The 21,215-nt window shown below is 38.0% G+C and overlaps 1 protein-coding gene across 11 annotated transcripts in view; it reads left to right on the top strand.

Moving 5' to 3' along the window:
* ATF7IP (activating transcription factor 7 interacting protein) overlaps positions 1-21,215 on the top strand; it is an 86,251-nt gene extending 65,036 nt beyond the window's left edge. For 9 of the 11 annotated variants that reach the window (XM_027654103.1, XM_027654147.1, XM_027654092.1 and 6 more), the window contains 5 exons: positions 6,790-6,868; positions 12,428-12,604; positions 13,555-13,740; positions 16,123-16,232; positions 17,662-21,215. In XM_027654103.1, coding sequence (XP_027509904.1) covers positions 6,790-6,868; positions 12,428-12,604; positions 13,555-13,740; positions 16,123-16,232; positions 17,662-18,078 — 969 coding nt within the window. In that variant the 3' untranslated portion in view covers positions 18,079-21,215. The remainder of the gene's footprint in view (positions 1-6,789; positions 6,869-12,427; positions 12,605-13,554; positions 13,741-16,122; positions 16,233-17,661) is intronic. The other 2 variants (XM_027654138.1, XM_027654160.1) reach the window with 1 other exon arrangement.

The following is a 21,215-nucleotide window of genomic DNA, read 5'->3' as shown; positions in this document are numbered from 1 at the left end:
GCAAATCACAGCAGTAGAAAAGTACTGTTAGCACTGTGTCAAGTGTTTCTTTATGACTTTTAGTTGGAATTATGATTGCTAGCATCTACAACCAGCTTTTCTGTCAACCAGTCTCTTATTTGTGTTCTTGTTAATAGGGGTAGCTGAGGCAACCTCTGCTCTTTGCACCAAAGAAATGAGAGGGTATATAATACTTAGGGGGTTACTGTGACTGGTTATTAATTTTTTCCATGCTTGTACTGTTCTTGTTCTATAGAAAGTGTTGCACAGTACCAGTTGAGGGTACGGGGAATGCAGGAGTCTTGTGAATACAATACATAAAATGTCTGTTAAAAGTATTTGAGTATTATACAAGTATGCAACCACACACTATCAAGACATGTATTGCAGCCCTGTGAAATCTTTGTGTATACTATGATCTTGGTAAACTACTCACTTCATTGCATTATCATTTTTATTTTTATTTTGGTAAGAGATGACAAATATATTTGGTACCTGGTTGAGTGGATTTTCATGGCATCTTTGCGAGGCTGAAATAATTACTTCAATTTTTTGGGAGTTATTGCATTGGAAAAAATTACTGTTAAGAAATTATAATTCTGACACTGAACAGTCAGTGACTGAAATGTGCTCAAAAATGTATAAAGAAGGTCATTTCCACAACTGCTTAGACTGTGCTTGAGATCTGTAGTTTTGTATATGGACAACTGAAAATGAAATATCAACCATATAGTTATGCATACAAACACAGTATTGCCACCCTCTCCACACACACATCATTCCCAAAACATATTTTTAACATCACTCCCCATAATTTAAGATTGATTTTGCTATTATATAACGCCTTGGTGCGTCATGTATTATTGTGGTGGTGTGATGCTTCATGGATTGTCTGTTTTACAACCTCCAGATTTTTTTCTAGTTTGTTACAGTAGAAACTATTAATAATAAAATTGCTTGCACTGTGTCAGTGTGCCACACATAGTCTTCAGAATTTTGATCTTTACTTAGTTTGCAATATATTTTTTGTTGTTGCATTTTTTCCCCTTAATTTTTAACTTTTATATACTGAAATGTTCCTTTATGAAAAGCAGGTGGCATTACAATCAATAACATTGTTGTCTCTATGTGATGAACTGAACTGTGGCGTTATATAATAACAAAATTTTAAAATCTTATACATCATATTTAAATAGAGAAGTGCATATTCAGAACTTTCTTCAAAATACCAACATGTAGCTTTTAGTTTTTCATGTGGTACAGTACATGTGCATGTTACCCAGCTGTTCAGTTTGAGTTTTAGAGATTTCTTTCCAAGTTTTCTACAGTAGTTTGCCATTGACGTATATATGCTGTGATGATGTAACTTCTTTCTATGCTAAATTTCACAGTTGTAGATATGGTAAGAGATAACCTCCTTTTCTCAATATCATGTCTGCCATATGTGCTTTGACCTTTAAATCCCATCTCTTTCGTTGCATTTGTTATCCTTGTGGAATTGGAATAGGTCTTTTACAGACACCTACCCCTAGCATTTTTTCTTTCTCTTTCTTTTCAAAATTCAAATGATGAATCAACCTAATTTGCAGCAGTAACAATCTGAAAGAGTTGCTGATTAGCAAAGCTATGGTGATATTCTTTCTCCCACTACAGTGTATTTTACAACAATAAAATGGTTCAGCATGGGGAAAAAAACACGTAATGATAGTAGCTTGTCTCAGTGTCCCTAGTTTTCTAGAGGTAGATGAGGAAACTGCTTCAGAATCACTTGAACACCAGAGACAGCCCTTCATTTTATTGTGAGGCTGATTCCTTTCTGATTCCCCTTTATTAATCTACTATTTGCTAGTGCATAGGTTAATTATTAGATATTGTAGTCAATGACATAGAGGATATAATGACAGTCTTCCAAAAGAAGGAGGAAAGCTCTTAAACATTTACATTGGTTTTATTGCAAATCTTAATTGTGACTTCAGGTGGCCCTATTCACTGCATTTATGCATTTTTTTACAAGTTCCAGGATTTTTATTACCTCTCAGAACCCTTCTTTTATAGTTATTTTTTTAAATTTTTATAATATTCCTATGGCACTGGTCCCAGAAAGTCGATATATAATTATTTTCTTTCTCAAGGAAAACTGTATTATTCCTGCTTCTCCCCATAAGTATATCTTAACTTGTCGGTACATCTGTATCTCAGTATTTTCTTTAATTCTTAAAAAGAATGTGGTTGGGATTGGAAGAAAGCAGATGTATGGTCTATGTGTATGCAGTAGAAAATGCATGAAACTGTGAGTATAGGTCATTTTTACTGATCGTTTGTAGAAAACTCTGAATTAAAGTGTAATTACTGAAATATGAATAGAGATTTTACATAAGTAATTAAAACAAAGTCTGTTTCTAGTAGTTTTCATGGTAAAGAAAGTCTGAAAATGGTTACTCAGAAGAATCAGTACTATAGATCACTTTTGAGCAAGTTTTGCAACTAAAAATATCAGTTTCTAATATTATGTGAGAAAAAATGCAGAATTCTGAAAAGTTGCACTTATTTTATACCTTCTTTTCATTCTTTTGTTTTCCATATGCACTATAAAGCAGTTTCAGCTTAACTGATGAAGAGATGTTTAGGAGAGGTTATGAGTTGGTGTCTGCCTGTTTCAGGTCTTAGCAGCTTTCACTCACATATTTGAAAGGGATGAGTATTTACTTTTTCAGTTTTCCCCTCTCTTTTAGGGTCTTTCAGTTGCTGCTTTCACAAGTTATGTGCTAGCTGTTAAAATACTTTTCCTTCACACTTGCCAAGTTAGATGCTTGCCTGGGGCATTTGGCACACAAACAGATAGTTACATATTGGTAATGGCAGTAGGTGCGGACGTGACTTTGCAGACTGAAGCAACTGTGGCAGAGGGGCTGCAATTTGACAAGATTTTCTTTAAAGAACACACTTTTCAAAACAGATCAAGATTGTTAATTGAAGGGCCTTCTCCTTGGCGGGCTGGTTCAGGGGAGGTGCACAACACAGAATAGCAAAGTAACTTTACAGTACACTTACCCCATCCTCCCATGTTTGTGGTGGTGCATGCTCAGTTGCTGCTTGGCTGTTATTTTCTTTTCCCCTGCTGCCTTTTTTCCTCCTCCTGCTTCCTTTTTTCACCTTTGTTTCTGCTCTTAATCATATCTTGCAGTCCTCTTCCCCGGCTTCACCTCATGTTTTTGCCTTTCAACTCTCAAGTTTGCATGTGTCTTCTTGGACTGGATCTACAGTAGATTTCAGTATGAAATGTTCAAGTTACAGCACACATTGCTTTCATGCAAAACATCTCAATTGCAAATTTAAGTTAACCTAGCTGAAGAATAAACATGAGACTATATTAAAATTAGGAAGTTAGGAAAATATGAAGACTTGTATTTTTCTTGTTTTCTTCCTAATATTTTTTTCACATATATATATTTAAAACTCTGACATTCCAGAGTAGGATTTGTTAGGTTTAATTTTTAATTCCATTTTTAATTCACTTTTTTCATGGCATTGTTTTGTGTTAAGATTCTTACACTACTGGCTGCCATATGAAAGCAGAAAGAAATTTAAATGAAGGCAGCTCAGATACAGTTGTGGTTAACTGGATGGTTCAGTCTATGATGTTGCTACTTCCAGACAGTACAAACTTTGCTCACCTGCTATGGATAAAAGAGGTCCAAAATGGCAGCATGGCAGTATTTTGGAGGATTTCTACTTACTTGGAATTTAAGGGCATATACATTAAGATACATGAGCCGTTCAGAAGGATGGAGGAGGGAGTTTGATAGGTTACATTTCTTTTCACTCTCACTGTAAACTTTTTTTCTGCTTGATTACTAGAAATTCCCGAGATGCTATTGTAAACAATCAGATTTAATGCGAATTGTGGTCTGTTTGAGGAGTGGTGAGCTGTTTCTGACAAATGAAAGGGTTGTTTGAGGGGTTGTGATTTTGTTTGCTTTGGTTGCTTTGCTTTGGTTTTGGTTTTGCATTTGTTTTTTGTAACTGTGGCATTTTAAATAGATACAAGTCACTTAATATTGATGTGGTTATTTTGTTTCGGTTTCAGCTTATTTGATATGCTAAGATGATTGAATCTCTTCTTATTAAGACTTGCTAGATATGTGAACTAAAGCACCAGGTATATGTTTGGGGTTCTCATTAATTATCTCATTCATTAGTGTGACTGCACTGATGAAAAGGTGTTAAGATTTCATCATCTTGCTCTTCTGCAGAGATCAGCTGAGGCAGGTTAATGCTGTTGGATTCCTGTGTTTGGAGATAACTAAAAAGTCTTGGTAGACCAGAATGCTTTGACTTTGCTTCTCTGCTTTACCAGTTTCTATCCAAATGCCTGCTGAAATCTAAATTAGGAGCTGAAAGACTTGTTCCCGAATTTCCTTTTCATTCCTGGAGTTGAGATGCCTACAGGTATCTGAAAACTGTGTGCCAACACTACAGAATATAGAAATGGATACTTCGCCTCCTTTTGAATGTAGGTGGATGCCTTTATGGCAGGCATAATTAGCAGTCTGTTTTGTGTGGGGATTACACTGTGCTCCCCTAGGTAGGAAACACGGTGTTCGGCATTTTTGGGTTTTCAAGTTTCCTTAAAATTTTCCTGTACCCCTATATTTCATTTGAGGGAAATGCATGGTTGGTGAACAAAGGGGGAATCTAGTCAGGGAGGCTGGGGAGTCAGGACTGCATGGAGTGCTGTGTGTAGGGTACAGCATCTGCTTGGAGTAGCTGGAGTGTGTGCCCTGGAACTGGGACTGGGGGATGTACCACAGAGCGCCGCTCAAAAGGCTGCCCTGCTGATCTGCAGCTTCTGGTGTGGGTTGCTGAAAGAATATAACTGCTTATGGATGGATAACTCCTGATGATTGCTGTCAGGGTCATTTAGTAGAAAACCTTGAATAGTGTGGCTGAATGAGAGAAGGTCTTTCTTCCTGAGAATTGCATGAATGAAACCTCGTTGGCTGATTTAATACATGCCTGTTTAACTAACTTAAGATTTTGGTGTTCAGACACTTGAAAGCTCTAAGAACTTTATTGACTGGCACAGTCAAGTAGGGCTTCAAAACGGTTAGCTGTCACACAGAGTATTTTCCTAAGAATTTGTATTTCCTTGCAGAGGAAGAATTTAAAGGAAATTACTTCAGACTAATGTATTTTATAGTGGAAAGAAATTAATATCTTGGTGTTAGCTTTTTTCTTTTTCCAGTTCCTTATAACTCTCCCTCTCCATTTTTCAGTCTTCTTTCCCCTGGCAGAGAGAACCATAGTTCAAAATACACATTGTTGACTGGGAAGATCATCAAGTTGGAATGAAATTCCTCTTGACTTGATGCTAATCAGTTTATCATTGATTATTTTAATGTGTTTTTTATGGTTCAAGTGGGTAAATCAGCTCATCATACTAAGAAAACTGAAGCTAGAAAGTATTTTAAATAGAAACCACTCAACAGAAGAATTCCATGGTTAATAATTCTGAAATATGTTTATGTATAGCAAAGATAAGAGTCACTATAGAGGTCTCTTCTATCACCTGTGAACATAAATAGTTAGATATTTCTTACTCAAATTGTGTATCATAGTTTATTAGCACAATTTCATCAGTGGCAGCATCAGAACTTAAGGCAAGAAGAAATCAGGCTGTAATAATGCATAATGAAGAGAACAATCACATCATGCACTCCAAATTCAGTGACTGATAATTCATACACAGCTTTTGCTTGCATTTAGTTATCATATGATACCTCTTTTGCCTCTCAGACCCTTGCCTGTGCAAGAATCGTCTTTTGGACCTCCTTAAAGGCTTAGTTTTGCCCAAATGAAAGGTCATAGAGCAGACAATCTCTTCCACAAAACAAATCAACAACAACAATGAAGAAACCACAACTAATTTTTGCAGCAAGGAACTAGAATATCATTCAAGGTTTTTTCCTAGAAAGTATATTTTAAAACACAGAAATATATAGGATTTCCTCTGTATTTTTTTTATCACCTGCAGGAAAATGTTGGTGTTCCCTTCAGTCTGAACAGCCAAGGGACAGCAGTTGATCCAGAAGATAAATCTTGTTTGATGGTCCTCTAAGGCTTTTTGCTATAACATTTAGCTTAAAAGATCCTTTTATGCTAAAGGGATGGTTACATCTCTCTAATCATATGTAGAATTATTATTCATGTGTAGGAAAATAGAATGCTAAAATCTGTGCTAATGAGTGAGAATGCAGTAATGAAATTACTGGATACAATTGGATTTTTCTGATTGCTTTTGATAAATTTTCAAGCATACAGGTTGCAGTGTAGCTTTCCCCTTTTCTTGTTGTGAAGTCAGTGTCTTAATAACCACATAGGCCAGGCTGTCTCAAGATAAGTAATGTATTGTCCTGGTGACTGTTCTGTCAAAAGATTATACTACTACAGAGGAGAGCACAGATTACAGCCAGATTAAAATGTTAAGCGTCATCGTTGAAGTATACCCTATAACAGCAAATTATATGCTACTAGTCATCAGGGTTTTTTACTCTTTACAAAGCTAAAAGTACTTTGATACTTGTTACTGCAGTACAGTCACTTGGTTATCACCTGTTCTCCAAGTCCTGGGATATTTGTCTGAAATTTCCTTCTTCTGTTCATTTCATCAGTTCCTTTCTAATAAGTATCAATTCTGAGACCTCTCCTTCTGAATGTTCAGCTTGTGTCCCTTTTCCGCCTGTGTTCTCTGGATTTGCTTTTGCAAAATGAAGGAGTTTTGTCTTTCAGAGCGGGAAGGTCACAGGAAGTGAATCAGGAGGTGTCATTGATCTTACACTGGATGAAGAGGATGATAACTCTTCTCCAGGTAGGTGGAAGATATTTTGCTAACTGCAGGGATAATTGAGCTACAAGTATTATTTCATCACGTGAATGACAGAAAGTAATAAACTTATGTTTCTGCTTATAGTGTATTTTTCCTTGGTGTTTCAGTTAAATACAACTGTTGTTAAAAAAATTTATAGGTGTTAAATAAAAGGAATTTTACTCATAGTCTGTAAGATTTTTACCTTTCCACTAATTTAAGTATTGTTGCTATCTATTCTTAAATCTGTTAGGCTTGGAGAGTAATTTGAGGCGTTTGAGTTCTTGATAATATTTTAGCGAGTTCTTCTAGATGTATTTCTTTTTTCTCTTTATTGATTAGTTAAAGACCATTTAATTCTACAATTGGTATTCAGGCATTAGATTACTACAGCTTCTAATCTTTTGTTTAACTAAAACACTTTGTTGCAAGGGTTTAAAGACCAAATGCAAATCTGTTGTTTACTTTAGAACTGTATGCCAAGATCAGAGTAAATATAGTTGTGCTCTTATATCCTTTGGCAGTCTGGATGCACTTCATCTTCTAAAAGAATACCTTTCTTTTTTTATAAGTCTTGCATAAATTTAGGCAGATCTAATTATAGCTAGCGTTGGATTAGTGAAGAATTATAGTACTTCAGAGAAGAAGTAAGAGTCTGTGCTTAGACCATGTGTTGTGCTGCCATCTGCATTAAAAAACCCCTATATTTCTGCTATTGGAGATAATATTTTCTTTCTGTGTGGTCCCTAAATACATGTCCGTGCACTGCATTCTGAAGTCCAGCCACCAGGAAGTTTTCTGGACAACCTCAGTAGCTCTTTCTCCAGCTAGTGCATTCAGGTTCTGCACAAACATTCTTAATAGCTTAAATTGCTTTATTTGTTTTACACAAATGTAGAAAATCATATTGGCATGTGGTAGCATTTCTTTCAGTGAGGAAGAAATCATAGCCATAGAATGGTTTGGGTTGGAAAGGACCTTAAAACTCATCTCATTCCAACCCCCCTGCCATGGGCATGAACACCTTCCACTAGACCAGGTTGTTCAGAGCCCCATCCAGCCCGACCTTGAACACTTCCATGTCATGTTATCACCAAAGTGGAGTGCATGTGGTATACAAGTATTAGGGAAGCATGATGTAATTCAGATAGCTGATCATCTGGTTCTTTTATCAGTAGAGAATATGTGGTGCACACTGAATTGAGTATGAGCCAACAGTGTGTTCTCATTTCAATTTAAGTAATTACTCCTCCCATATTGTCACTGGTGGGACCACAGCTGAAATACAGTGTCCAGTTTTGGCTCCCCCTTCCTTGAGCTCAGAAGAGTTGTGGTAGCACTGGAGAGGGACTCACAGATGGTGTCAGGGTGGTGGGGGCCTGAAGCGTATGACCTGTGAGAAGAGATCAACAGACATGGCATGTTTGGCAAAGAGCAAAGCAAAAGACAACATAATAGTAGCCTACAACCAGGTGGAGGATCATTACAGAGATGATGGAGCACAACTTCTCAGCAGAACCATGAACTACAAGTTCAGGAGGTTCAAGCTGAGCTTGAGGGGAAAAGAAATCGCCGTAGTGCAGCACAGAGCGATGGTAGAAGCTCCACTCTCAAAATGTTCTTGTGGCAAAACCACAAGCCATTTGAATTAAGTGTTGGTGACAGTCGAGCTTCAACAAGAAATTGGACTACATGGCCACCAGAGGTCATTTTCAGCCAGGGTTTTGAATTGCTGAGTGGCAGAAGAGCTCAGGCAATCAAGTTTTTACCACTGTCATCTCTTCTGAGTGTTAGTTCTCAAAAAGATAAAAAAGATGGTTGCCCTGGGATTGTACAAACCTGTCAGATAAGGTTAAGCTTCCCAGTCCTGCTTTAACATTCTATAAAAGACATCGAGCAGATAGATCTAAATGGATTTATGGTATGTTTTAAAGTAGTGTGTCACAGTATTGTAATGTATTTCAACTAATCTTTTTCTATCAAAAGTAACATTTTCCAGAGAGTTTTTTTCTCCCTGATTGCATTAAGTAGATGTTCACCTCACAATTGCCATAAAAGATCAACACTATGGTTGCATGTAAGATGCTTCTCTAGGTAGGAGTGCTATGGAGTTGTAGCTCAATTACAGTGTAGTAACTTAACTCTTCCTCAGTTTCTTAGTTGGAGCTCGAGCCTATATCTTAAAAATTTCTCCAGTGGGATATTCTGAGATTCTTTCCCTGTAGTTGTCACGTTTTAGAAAACTGTCCTTCCGTTAGGAGGAAGGTTAGTGGGGTACTTCCACTGGCTGGGTTAGCTCCTGTGTGTCTCTTCACTGCAAAGCAGAAGCTAGACTCTTACCGATAGCCTGAAGCCACGCAGATTAGTTCATGTTTAGAGTTTATGTGAGGAGTCAGTATTTTTTACATAAGCTGTAGAAACACAGGAACCAAAACCCCCTAGTAAAAGCTTGAGTTTCACAATGCAGTGAGAACAGATCACTAGGATTTTTGAGTGAGTTTCTTGGGAATGCGTTCTGATAATAATCAGGTTAAACAGAGGAAGAGTAGACTTCTGACAGCTTTTGCATAATCATATATATCTGTATACCTTTGACTAAATGTTTTTTTCCACTGCACTTTGTTTACAGCAAATGTGGAGCAAGTTTTATGTTGTTCTAGATTTATTGGTACACAACCTCGAAACAGAAAATGGCTAAAGCATTATGGTGTTTTCTGCAGGAATATTAGTTCAGTATTAATTCAAGTAGAAGAGCAACACTTACACAGTGTTCTTGGGAACACTCAGATCCTGATTATTTTCTTTAAAGCATTGTTGCCCACATATAAAGTAAACCTAATTATGTTACTTGTAAAAGGTATTTAAGTAGATATTAATATCTACTAATATCTAATAACACCTGATGTGTGCAAAAATTGTTAATGAAAATGTTGTGTAACCTTCAAGAAACCATGTTAATAATTTCTGTTCAGAACAATTGTCAGCCTTTCATCAGAGTAATCTGGATGCTTTTCTGTCTGCAAGTATCTTATAATACTTGTATTTTGGACTTTTTTATAAAATATTGGTATAGCAGATGGCATCAAATTATTTTATAAGAATATTAAAACAATAGATTAAAGTGGCTTTGTGATCTAAGAAAGATATGTTCCACTTTATTTTGTAGGAAAAATTATTAAATACATAATATCAGGGTTTTATTTTATAAGGTGTTTTATCTGATTAACAAATCTGTAGTTTCCTGAATGTTTTTTATTTTCTTATTCTTGAACATGGCTATGGCATGTTTGCTGTTCTGTAATCCCACTATGCCAGTTATGAATTAGTACAGTGTTTAAAACTCCTTCGTTCTTTAACTGCAGTGTTGTAGGCCCAGTTTCTGGCATGGAAATTAACCCCTTTTCCATTTTGTGTATTAGATTAGGAGTTTTGCTTACACCTTCAGTAGTAATGATTTCCATATTATGCTCATTTCCATAAGTCAGATTTTTCCATCTCCTGTACTTCCATGTTTGTTATGAATATGATGCTGTGTTCATTTAATATTGGAACTGTTTCTTAATTACTTTTAACCTTAGTTCTGTGCTTACTATGCACCAACTCTTCCTGTTTTCCTTGCTGGTTTTTTTATTTACATAGCCTTTGCCATTTGTTTCCATTTATTTAGCAAAGTCTAGATGGTTATCTTTCATCGTTTCCTGTGGCTCATGCAATCCTGACCTAGTTTCCAGCAGCTGGAATGTCAACAGGGTTCTTGATTTGTCAAGGATAAATGAACTTGCTCTGTGTGAGAGAAAAAACAAAAGTAAAACTGAAAAAAGCTCTCACATTTGTCCAAACTGACATTTTCCTAGGAAAAAAACCTACATTTTTACAACAGTAGTGTGTCTGGGATTTTACTTGTTGGATTATAAGCACATCTTTTAAGTCATGACTAAGAATGCACCGATGTCACTTGAATTATTCAGTGGTAGTTGAAATGTGCATCAGTCTGTAAATATTTAAAGTAAACATATCTGTATGAATCTCTTCAGAATCAAGCAATTTGTTGAACACTGGAACATTTCTTATACTCATGGAAAGTAAAAGAAGCTTGAACCAATCACAAGGCCTCTTAGTTGATGAAAGAGCAAGAAACATCTCACCTTTTGTTTTCAAAATGAGCATCCCTTTACTGCTCCTTTTATAGACTTTGAAAAAAGAAAGAAAATTGTATTTTGATCATATGGCTTCAGTGAAGTAACTTGGCTCTGGAGTCTACAGAAAGGTCTACAATTCATACTGTTTTATTTTTAAGGTCTTGAATTTGGGGATATGGTTTAGGGGTGATTATGGCAGTGCTGGGTTGACAGACTAGATGGTCTTGAAGGTCTCTTCCAACCTTGATGATTTTGTGATTCTGTAATTGTGTTTCATAGAATCCTATAGCAGTTTCTGAAGGGTACTGCTACTTCAAGCTGTTAGTAGCTAGTGTTAAAGGCAGCTCGCTGAGACCATGAAAATTGTCTCAAACCGCTAAAAACCACAAAATTTTGAGCTATGCTGCCATTAACCCTGTTCTTAATGTTTGAAATCTAGTTGGTATACTTAATTACAAGTTTCAAAAAGGTGTTCTTCACTATATTGTTTTCTCAAGAGTAAAATGAGTATTAATGTATTTTTATATTACATGCTCTTTTACTAAATTAGTGGCTGCTGCATGTACAATTAGGGCAAATCTTTTTTGAATGAGTGCCCTTAAAACCTACTCATTCATCTTGTGCTTTTTAGCTCTTGATGGTGTCTTCTCTGCCCACTGTTACTCTAATCTAGTTGAACTATCCAGGCAAAAGCTTCTCAGTTCTTCTTTATTCAACTTATGCAGAGGCTTGATTAGATATGGACTTGCACCCTAATGAATATTTTATGTTGTCACAAATAAACTAAAGGAGGAAAAAATGTTGCTGTAGTAAACTACAGATACAGACACTATTCGTCATTTTTCACAAGTCAGTAAGTCACACTGAGGACGATGTCAATGTAAGAAAACAAATTTTCTTTATAAAGTTTTCTACAAGTAATAAAGTGATTCCCCTTTTCAAGCAAATAGCATGAAAATTCAAACCAGCAACAAACAGGACTGACTTAACAGATTGAATAAACGAAAGAGTCAGCAAATAACAAAAAGATATAAGCATCAAAGGTAGACAAGGCCTTTTAAAGGGTTTAGGATATCTTTTTTTTTTTTAATAGAAACTTTTAAAGACTTTGGCATAGTGTTCCATTACATTCAGGTTTCCAAATTGCACTGAAATATGCAGACTTCATGATGATAGGATAGAACATTATGGTGTGAGGTGGGGGGAGATTACAATGATGAAAGTGAGAGGAGTTGAATGAATTTTCTGCCGATTTGTTTGCAGAATGAAAAGGTCAAAGAAATGTCATGCTCAGAAATATACTCACTAATCTATAAATGGGGGACAGGGGAAAGAGATTTTAGAACTCTGTGATATTTAAAATTCTGATTCAGAAATGAAAATTTCTATTTGCTATTGTCTATAACTTTATTTTATTTTAAAGCAGATGGCAAGAAGCAGAAGCAGAACCAGACACCAGTTACAGGACTGAGCATACCCACGCAGCCCTTGGCTCGGCCCTTGCAGCCCAATTTGCCGCCTTTGCAGCCAAACCCTGTGCAGCAGACAGGTGTGCCAACCAGTGGGCCTTCCCAGACCGCCATACATGTATTACCTACAGGTAACTTCATCTTACTTCATCACAGTGTGAATACAGGGTCTGATTTTTTCTTAGACTTGACTCTTGTGTGTTCTACACTGTGCTAATCTTTTCAAGTGAATATTCAGAATGTCTCGATCACTTCTTAATCTTTCATTCTGGTCAGTTTCCCATAACTTTTTTTTTTCCAAAAAAAACATGTTGAAGTAAAAGGGAAAAATAGTATTATTGGTTTGGAAGGAATTCAGGATCAAATTAATTCCATGGGGAGGAAGAAATCCTACTAAGGGTGGTCATGGAAGTTATTAAATATCCTGTTGTTTGTAAAAGTGAAGTAGAAAAAACCTGTAATAGCTGCCTTATACAAGTAATGGGGAAAAAATATTATCAACATCACTCCTATGTCTGTCCCTGTGCAGACATAGGGACAGTTAATCCTTTTGGCTGAGTGAGTGGCAAGGCTGGCATTGAAGTTCAATCCCTAGATGAATATTATTTTGTCTGTAGTGTGATTAAGTTTTTTCCCTTTCTTTCCAACATAAAGAAACATAGATCCTCTTTTTTTTCCCCTTATTTTACTCTATTTTACTGTATGTGATTGTTGAAGATTAGTTGGTGCTGAAATTGTCTTATGACTGATCTGTTCTGCAGGCTCTTTGGTGGTGGGGTTTAGATTCTCCACCACTGTCCTTACATTCAGGACCTTTGGGAGCAGGGGAGGTATAATGTTTATCTTTTCTGTTAGAAATTTGTATATATATTGACATTAACATTTCAGGTGAAAATACCGTTTGTTTAGATTGTTTTCACTTTTCTTGCATTATCAAAATCAGATAGAATTTCACAGAGGCAGTTTTTATTTTACATGGCTCAAATGAGTCAGTTTTCCAAAGGAGATGTGTACTCTGGAATAGGCATATATAGCTTCATGTCATGGAATTCGATTCCAGGGTCTGTCTGTCTTTTTTCAGCTCCGACAACAGTGAATGTAACTCATCGGCCAGTGACTCAAACTGCTCCAAAACTTCCTATACCAAGAACCCCTGCTAACCATCAGGTGGTCTATACCACTATTCCTGCACCACCAGCTCAGAATCCTGTAAGAGGAGCTGTCATGACAAATCCAGGTTTAAGGCCAGTCAACCCGCAGGCTGGAGGTAGGGGATGATTCTTTCCGTGCACTTCTTACCGTGACACTGCCTCATGGATGTGGGATTTAGTTTTTTGGTTTGTGTTTGCTGTTTGGTCTCTTTACAATACTAGTCCAAGTTACAGAGGTTAAGGGTTTTTTTCCAGCTTACAGACTTGAGAAAAATATTAGGCTACTAAGAAATTCCACCTGCAGCTATGTAAATAAAGAAAAACTGTATTTAAGTCATCTCAGGCACTAGCTCTGCCAATTAAGCATCTCTGGATGACATACAGAGTACTTTACAAGGTAGCAGAAGGTAATGTGATTGGCATCATGTTCCATGGAAAGATGGAGACCATTCTTTTATTATGGTATAAGATTAAAACATATTTATATGTAGTAAATCATGTTCGATTTCCTGTATAAAAGTCACATTTCTCTCAGACATCCTAATATAATTCCTTACAAATCTCTGTGTCCTTTGCCCAGCTGTCTCAGTTTAATGAGACTGAAGTGTTTGCTACAAAGGATGAGTTATGAGGAAGACCAAACTCCTCCCTCTAAGCAATTGTAAATCCAAAATTAAGAGGCTCCAGTTGAGGAAATATGGAGAAAGAAAAGATAACAGCCCTTTATTAAAGGATATATGTGTGTAGGCAGCACAACAAAAGAACAAAAAAACCCCAAACAACAATCTTGCACCCAGAGTTCCCACCAAAAACAGTTCAGTACTTTTTGCCTTTTGGCACAATTCTAACCACGGTCAGCAGGGGCGCTGTTGGATCACCGGAGGGGCAGAGCCTGCGGTGCTCTGTGTTGGTCGGCAGGGGGCGGGTTATATCAAGGCTTCGTATTTGCGTACTGGGTAGAGAGTTTTCACATATTATTGCAAAAAAAGCAATAATGTTTCTTGATTCCTTTTAGGTATCATGAGTTTCCAGTGTTTGCTTTCTTCTACCTTCTTCACTGTCTTTGTTATGCAGCTTTCAGAAATGGTGCTACTGATGTATATTGGTTTATATTATCATTGCAACAGTCTTTAGTGCGAGGAGTAGATGCTTCCAGAGTAAGATCTCTACACCTTGTCTTTGAAAGACTGACTGTGAGAACCCATCCAAAGTGTTTTGCAAATTACCGTTTTGTCCTTCTGCCTCAACCGAGTACTATGCCTAGAAATAATGCTACATTTGTACTTTATATCTTATTAAGGCATTTCTGACCATCTTTGGATTACTATAATTTCCTGAGACAGAACCACAGTCATACTAAACCAGTGTACCTGATAGGATTCTCATAGATGAGAAATAGCCAGCTCAGGTGACTGTCTATCCTACAGGAGTTTGCACAGCTTCATCAGCTTCTTAGATAGATGTGCCAATACAAAACAGATGTGAAACATCTACCTAGTGTTAAATGCTATTACTATAAAGTGCTAAGGTTTAGCACTCTGAACTCCCTGCCTCAGAGTTGCAGATCACAGACTTCTGACACTCATCCCCTGTGATTGTAGCTTGGTGAGTGTTTATACAGAGAAGAAATTGCCATTCAATAGCTGTGGTTTCCTGATATGTGTTGCTCTCTGAGCTTATCTTCTGGAATATTAGAACACTTCCATCTCACAGAGGTGTGGAACTCTAGGGGGTGGTAGAGATTGCCCTGAAACTTGTATTTCTAGATGGAAATGGAGGGACACTCTAGGCAACCCGTAACAACGAGCAAAAGCTTTGAGTTCACAGAACATACGTGTTCCAACAATGAATAGATAAAGTGTTACTTAAGAGAATTAAATGTAGTATAAAATGAATGAAAACTTGGTAACTTGCAAGAGTTTTAGATATTATGTACAAGGCTATAAAACTGCCTAGTTTATTTCTGCCAGTCAGGTCAATTTGCTGTGGGAATGAATGAAATGGTGATGCCTGTGAGTAATATCCATCATGGTGTCTGTTCTGTGAGGGAGGACAAGCAGCTTGGACTGTGACTTACTTTTTTTGTTTTCAGTGCCACACATAGCACAGCTTTCTGAGTGGATATCATTCTGCTGCAGCAGCATTTATCTTTTCTTTTCTGAATCTCAAAGTGATGTTTTTCTTTCCATACTTAAACTCCCTGTATCTCCCCCCCTTCCCCTCCCCACCCATTTCTTTCATGCTACAAATTATTAAAGCGACATTCTGCCCCCTCTGCAAACATAAATACTTACTCTCTTCTCACTTCTACAGCTTCAGGGGATGGGAGGTGATACTATTGTTAGGCAGTGCTTCATCAATCTGCTGGAAGCTTGAGGAGAGTGTGTCTGTCTGAAATTTGGTTTCATCCAGCTGAACCAAGGAGTTGGTCTTCCAATGTTCTGTTTAGCTGATTGTAATTATTGAATGCTCAAAAGTATTCTTTGTACTTCTTACAGGTGTGGCAGTGCGAATGCCTCAGACAGCCTATGTGGTGAACAACGGGCTGACTCTGGGGTCTGGAGCACCTCAGCTGACAGTGCATCATCGACCGCCGCAAGCGCATGCTGTGAGTGGTGCTTTTGAAATTACTTGATGCAATTTATAGGCCTGGCTCTGCATTAGTACCTCTCAGATTGCTTCTTAGCGTGAACTGCAGAATAGTGATGTGCCTTCTAGACACTTTTTAGCCAGTTCACGTGCACAGTACCACCAAATCACCTACAGCAACTTCTGTCCAGAATAGTAAAAGCTGTGCAGTCTGTTAGTTTACCCTGGCCTTCTCCAAATCACCAGTAGTGCATATTGAATAATAGTACATGAATAGTCTGCACAGACTTGTGGAGTCAAGGGTATAAAAGAACTGCTACTAAAAAACACTTAGTCATGGTTTGGCTATGAATTGGCTCACGAGCTTTTCAGTACAGCTGTTTGCAAAACTGAGGAAACAGAACAACATGCAAAACAAGATCCCCAAGGTTGCCAATTCCCATATTTCAGAGGGGTTTTTTTAATCACTGTTGGGCGTGATTACTTCTGCATTGACTCAAACCCCTTTTTGTAAGTATTTGAGAATTTTCTCTGACTCATTTCATTTCAAATATGTTGCCTGCACACTCACTGTTGGGCAGTTGTATTACTTAAGGTGTCCTGAAATGGTAAATATATTATCAAGAAGGTGGCTTACCATTCTTTCAGTCTAAACACCATTCAACTTCATGCATTCTCCAGTGAAAAATAATGAGATTAAATCCAGCCAAAATCACATAGAACACTTAAGATGCCAAAATCTCCCCCAGATTCCAACCTGAAAGATCTTAGGCTTGAAAAATAACAAAATTTCATACTCATTGTAACCATGTTCCTAAATGCATCTTAACTAACATAAACAAGAGACCTAGGGCTGGTTTTGCAGTATAAAAAAGAAATATCATTGGAAAGAAATATTTTTGCCCTTATTTCAAAATTTTCTGGAAACTGAGGCTGAGCTTTTGTGGTGAATTTAAGGGATAAAATCTGTGTAGCACCATTAGCCTTTCTTCTGTTTGTGACTGAAAACCTGTCTGTTGAAAAGATGATGAAATGTCAGCTTAATGCTCTGCCTGAGGTGTTTTGGGTAATGTGGGAACAGCAGCTCAAACGTAGATTGGCTCAAAGTCATTGTGAACCTGCCTGCTCAGTTGTGGTAAAGAGCACAGTGTTCACTCCATCCCCTCTTGGCTGGGAAACAAAGAGGATATAGGGAAATAACTGCAGCAATGATCAGTTGTAGAGCTAGAGATTTATATGTAAATAACCTAAGAATTTATGGCATCCTTGGTCCCACTCCTTCTCAACATTTGCTGCTGCTCCCTTGCCTCTGCACACAGGACTGATAGTTGTGATGGCTGGATGATTGCAGGCTCATTTGCTTCCAGTTACCTGGGGAATGATGAATTAAGGCTCCTTCCAACTGCTGTAAACTCTGACCTTTCCCTTGTTGCCCTTATGCTGCTTAGGAGCCACCACGCCCTGTACATCCTGCCCCACTTCCAGAGGCACCACAGCCACCACGTCTGCCCCCTGAAGCTGCCAACACTTCTCCGCCTCAAAAGCCACAGCTGAAGCTGGCACGGGTACAGAGCCAGAATGGAATTGTGCTGTCATGGAGTGTCATGGAGGTGGACCGGAGCTGTGCCAATGTGGACAGTTACCATCTCTACGCCTACCACGAGGACCCAAGTGCCACTATGCCCTCCCAGTGGAAGAAGATCGGGGAAGTGAAGGCCCTCCCTCTCCCTATGGCATGCACTCTTACACAGTTCGTGTCTGGCAGCAAATACTACTTTGCAGTCCGGGCTAAGGACATCTATGGACGCTTTGGACCGTTCTGTGACCCCCAGTCCACAGATGTGATCTCTTCTCAGAGCAGTTAAACGGAGATCTTTGGAGCCTTTAAACCTACCCTGGTACCAAGAATTACCCCAGTTTTGGGGGGAAGTTGATCCCATGCATGTAATTCACTTTTAAATCCACTCTCTGCAGAATTATTTTAGACAGTTGTGTGATACACTACATGCATTCAGAACCAAAAGAAAAATAAAGTGTCACCTGCAACAAGAGATCCTGTTTTTTCTGAATAGTTCATGTCATGGACCATTTGAAACTTTCATTTTTGCTCCCATGACAGCTGTTCCATATAGATACCTACGTACCCTTTATCCAAGGGCATCCTGAATGCCTGGGATTCTGCTTCTGAGTGGGAACAAAATAGTAAATTACAGTTTGTCTGAAGCAAAACACACACATTTGTACTGGAAGATTGAGTGGTCTGGTCTTACTTTACAAACTGGAATGAACTCTCTGAGGGGAGGGAAGGGAACTTCTAGTCTGACCAGGAACCTATATGTATGTAAATTTGGAAGTGGTGGGGGGAAAAAAAAAATCACCCCACAACCTCCCACCTCTTATAAATAAGAACGCTCCTCTACTTTCACCATCCTCCCCCACTTGCCCTGGGAGCATTCCCAGGTCATATCTGAGAGTGAATTGTAGAGCTGCATTCACACCTCTCTAGTTCAGACAGTTTCTCTGCCCCTCCCCTCATACATCCAGCCCTATTTTTTAGATTTATTTTGTGCCTTAAAGAATAATTTCAAAAATAAAATGTAGCCAGATACCTTGTGGTGTTCTTTTATTTGCTTGGAGTTATTTTTCCCTTTATCCTTCTAGTCTTTCACTAGTGCTTTTCATTTTCCAGGCCTGCAGTAATTATTATTTCTGTTAAGACCAGGAAGTGTAACATCTGCTGATGCTGAACTCGTTTTTATCTGCATTCTATCTGAGTATCACTCAACCCTTTCCTCACTGTAATTCTTGAGCAGTTGTTTTTGTCCTGTCAAGAATATTACAGTATACAGACAGTATTTTCCACCCAAGCCTTTCCCTGTTCTTTTAGGAAAGCTGTATGCTGCAATTCAGCCAAAGAAGAAACCTGGTGTGGCACTATGAAAGCTTCTGCAGCACTATGAAAGCTTGGCACTCAGTTTGGATGTTCAGTGAGTACGGAAAGAGAAGTTGGCTTCCCAGTTGTCTTCTCTCTCTCAGCACCTGCCTGCCTCTGCAGAAAGCCAACACAGCCAAAGGAGTTTAGAAACTATTTTAGACACTGGCCTAAACCTTGTGAGTAATTGCAAATGTTAGTAGATGCTTTCATGATGCTTCTGAGCTGAGAAAAGAAAATTGGTGCATCTGCCCCGCTGTCGTTGACATGTTAAACTTGCTGTTTGCAGAGCCAAGTTGTAACTCACCTGGACAAGAAAGTGTATGTAAGGTTTTGATTTTGGCAATTTTCAGTTGCATTCCTGCCCAACAAAACCAGACAATGGGTTTAGAGGGGAAAGATTCTTTTTTTAATCCATCGTATAGCAAAGGTGCAGAATACAATATTTTTTCATTTCGATGCCCTTTTTCTTACAACCGACATTTTGAAGTGTAAAGCAATGTTGAAAAAGTGTCAGAAAAATGAAATCCCAAAACAGGACTGGTGAAATATACTATGAGATTATGGGTTCTTTAGTTATGTTCCTTTTGAGAACTTTTAACACTGAAAGAAATGACATCGTATACTTTTGTCTGGTTTACTGCTCTCCATGTAGCTGGGATTGTCACTTCTGTCAAGTGAGCAACAGCTATTCTCGGTATGGGAACTTGCATTTAAAGTATAGCAGTTCTGTTGATTTGGGCAACCAAAAATTCTGGCTAAATCCAAGTATCATCAGAGAAGGTTCACACCAACTCTCATGTAGGAACAATTTTCTCTGAACTACAGCTCTCCCTGTATTTCTGGTGCCAATAATCAAAAATGCCTGAATTTTTCTATGTTTAATTAATTTTTTGTCTGCCTATTTCAAGGAATAATTACTTAATAATGCATTTAGTCTATTTAGTCTAAAGTGGGGTTCTTATAAAGCCAGTTCTGTAGTAGAGGTTAGAGCAGTTCTTTCCAGTTGATGGCTTTCAAGTCCTGCTTGGGCAATTTTTTTTTTAATGTGTCTTTGAGGTTGTACCAAAGAGCCCTTGGCCATGAAGTTTTACAGTTTTAAAATTAGACTACAGCCTGGAATTTATGCACTTATTTATGATTCCAGCCCAAACAATAAATGAGCTTTTCTATAGTTTGTGCTTGCATTTAGATCTTGGTTTTAGGTTTGTCTTGTTTGGGAAAGGCAGGGGGTGCGGGCCCTGCGTTAGAATTTTTTCTTTCCTTCAGTGAGGTATTATTAGGGATGGTCTGGCATTCTGTTTGGAGGTTTTGCAGGTTGCATCCTTAGAGAAAGAAGACTCATCTTTTATTTACTCCAGATGTAGTTCTTCACTGAACTGATTGTGAAAACTGGCTTCTGGCTTAACAGATTCCTTATGCTACCGAACACGGGTATTGCTTAGTTCCTTACCTCATGGCATTTACCCCATGTGGTGGAGTGGCTGGTTATTTTATTATCCTTTACCTCCTAGAAAGAATAAAGCTACTGAGAAACTAAATTTCTACTAGCAACAAACAATCAGAAATAATTTGTTTCATTTATTAGAATTTATTTGGAAGTATTACCAAAATATTCAGGAACACTCATTAAAGGTCTGTTACTACTGTGTCTCTAGACTGATCTCTTCATTAGGGTCAGTTGCTTGAGCCCTCCAGTAATCCACTTTTAAATATGCTAAAAAGCTGTATATGGTTTTTAAGTGGAAGAGTTGGTTTTAGTTTCTTCTCTGCACTTGATGCAAGGTTTTCCATCTGACTTTCAGTAGCCTGGTATAAAGTTGTTCCTGATTGTGTGTTTTGCTGCTGCCTCTGGGGACACAATATTTCCGCAGTACTGCCCTGGATTTAGTTTCCCATGTTTTAGCAAACACAGCACTGATTCTGCAGCTGTGTTTTCCACCATTATTTACTTTCTGATGTGTCTTAGGTTTTGGTTGTGTGTCACAACAGCCTCTCAGTGTCCCGGGTGAATGTAATTTGAGTTAGTCCATCTACTTGTAGAGGAGCACTGCTGTGCAGTGCTGATGG

Source organism: Corapipo altera, unplaced genomic scaffold, assembly GCF_003945725.1.
Source record: "Corapipo altera isolate COAL_440 unplaced genomic scaffold, ASM394572v1 1, whole genome shotgun sequence".
Taxonomy (NCBI): domain Eukaryota; kingdom Metazoa; phylum Chordata; class Aves; order Passeriformes; family Pipridae; genus Corapipo; species Corapipo altera.
The sequence above is the reverse complement of the archived record's forward strand: the minus strand, read 5'-3'. Positions and strand labels throughout refer to the sequence as shown.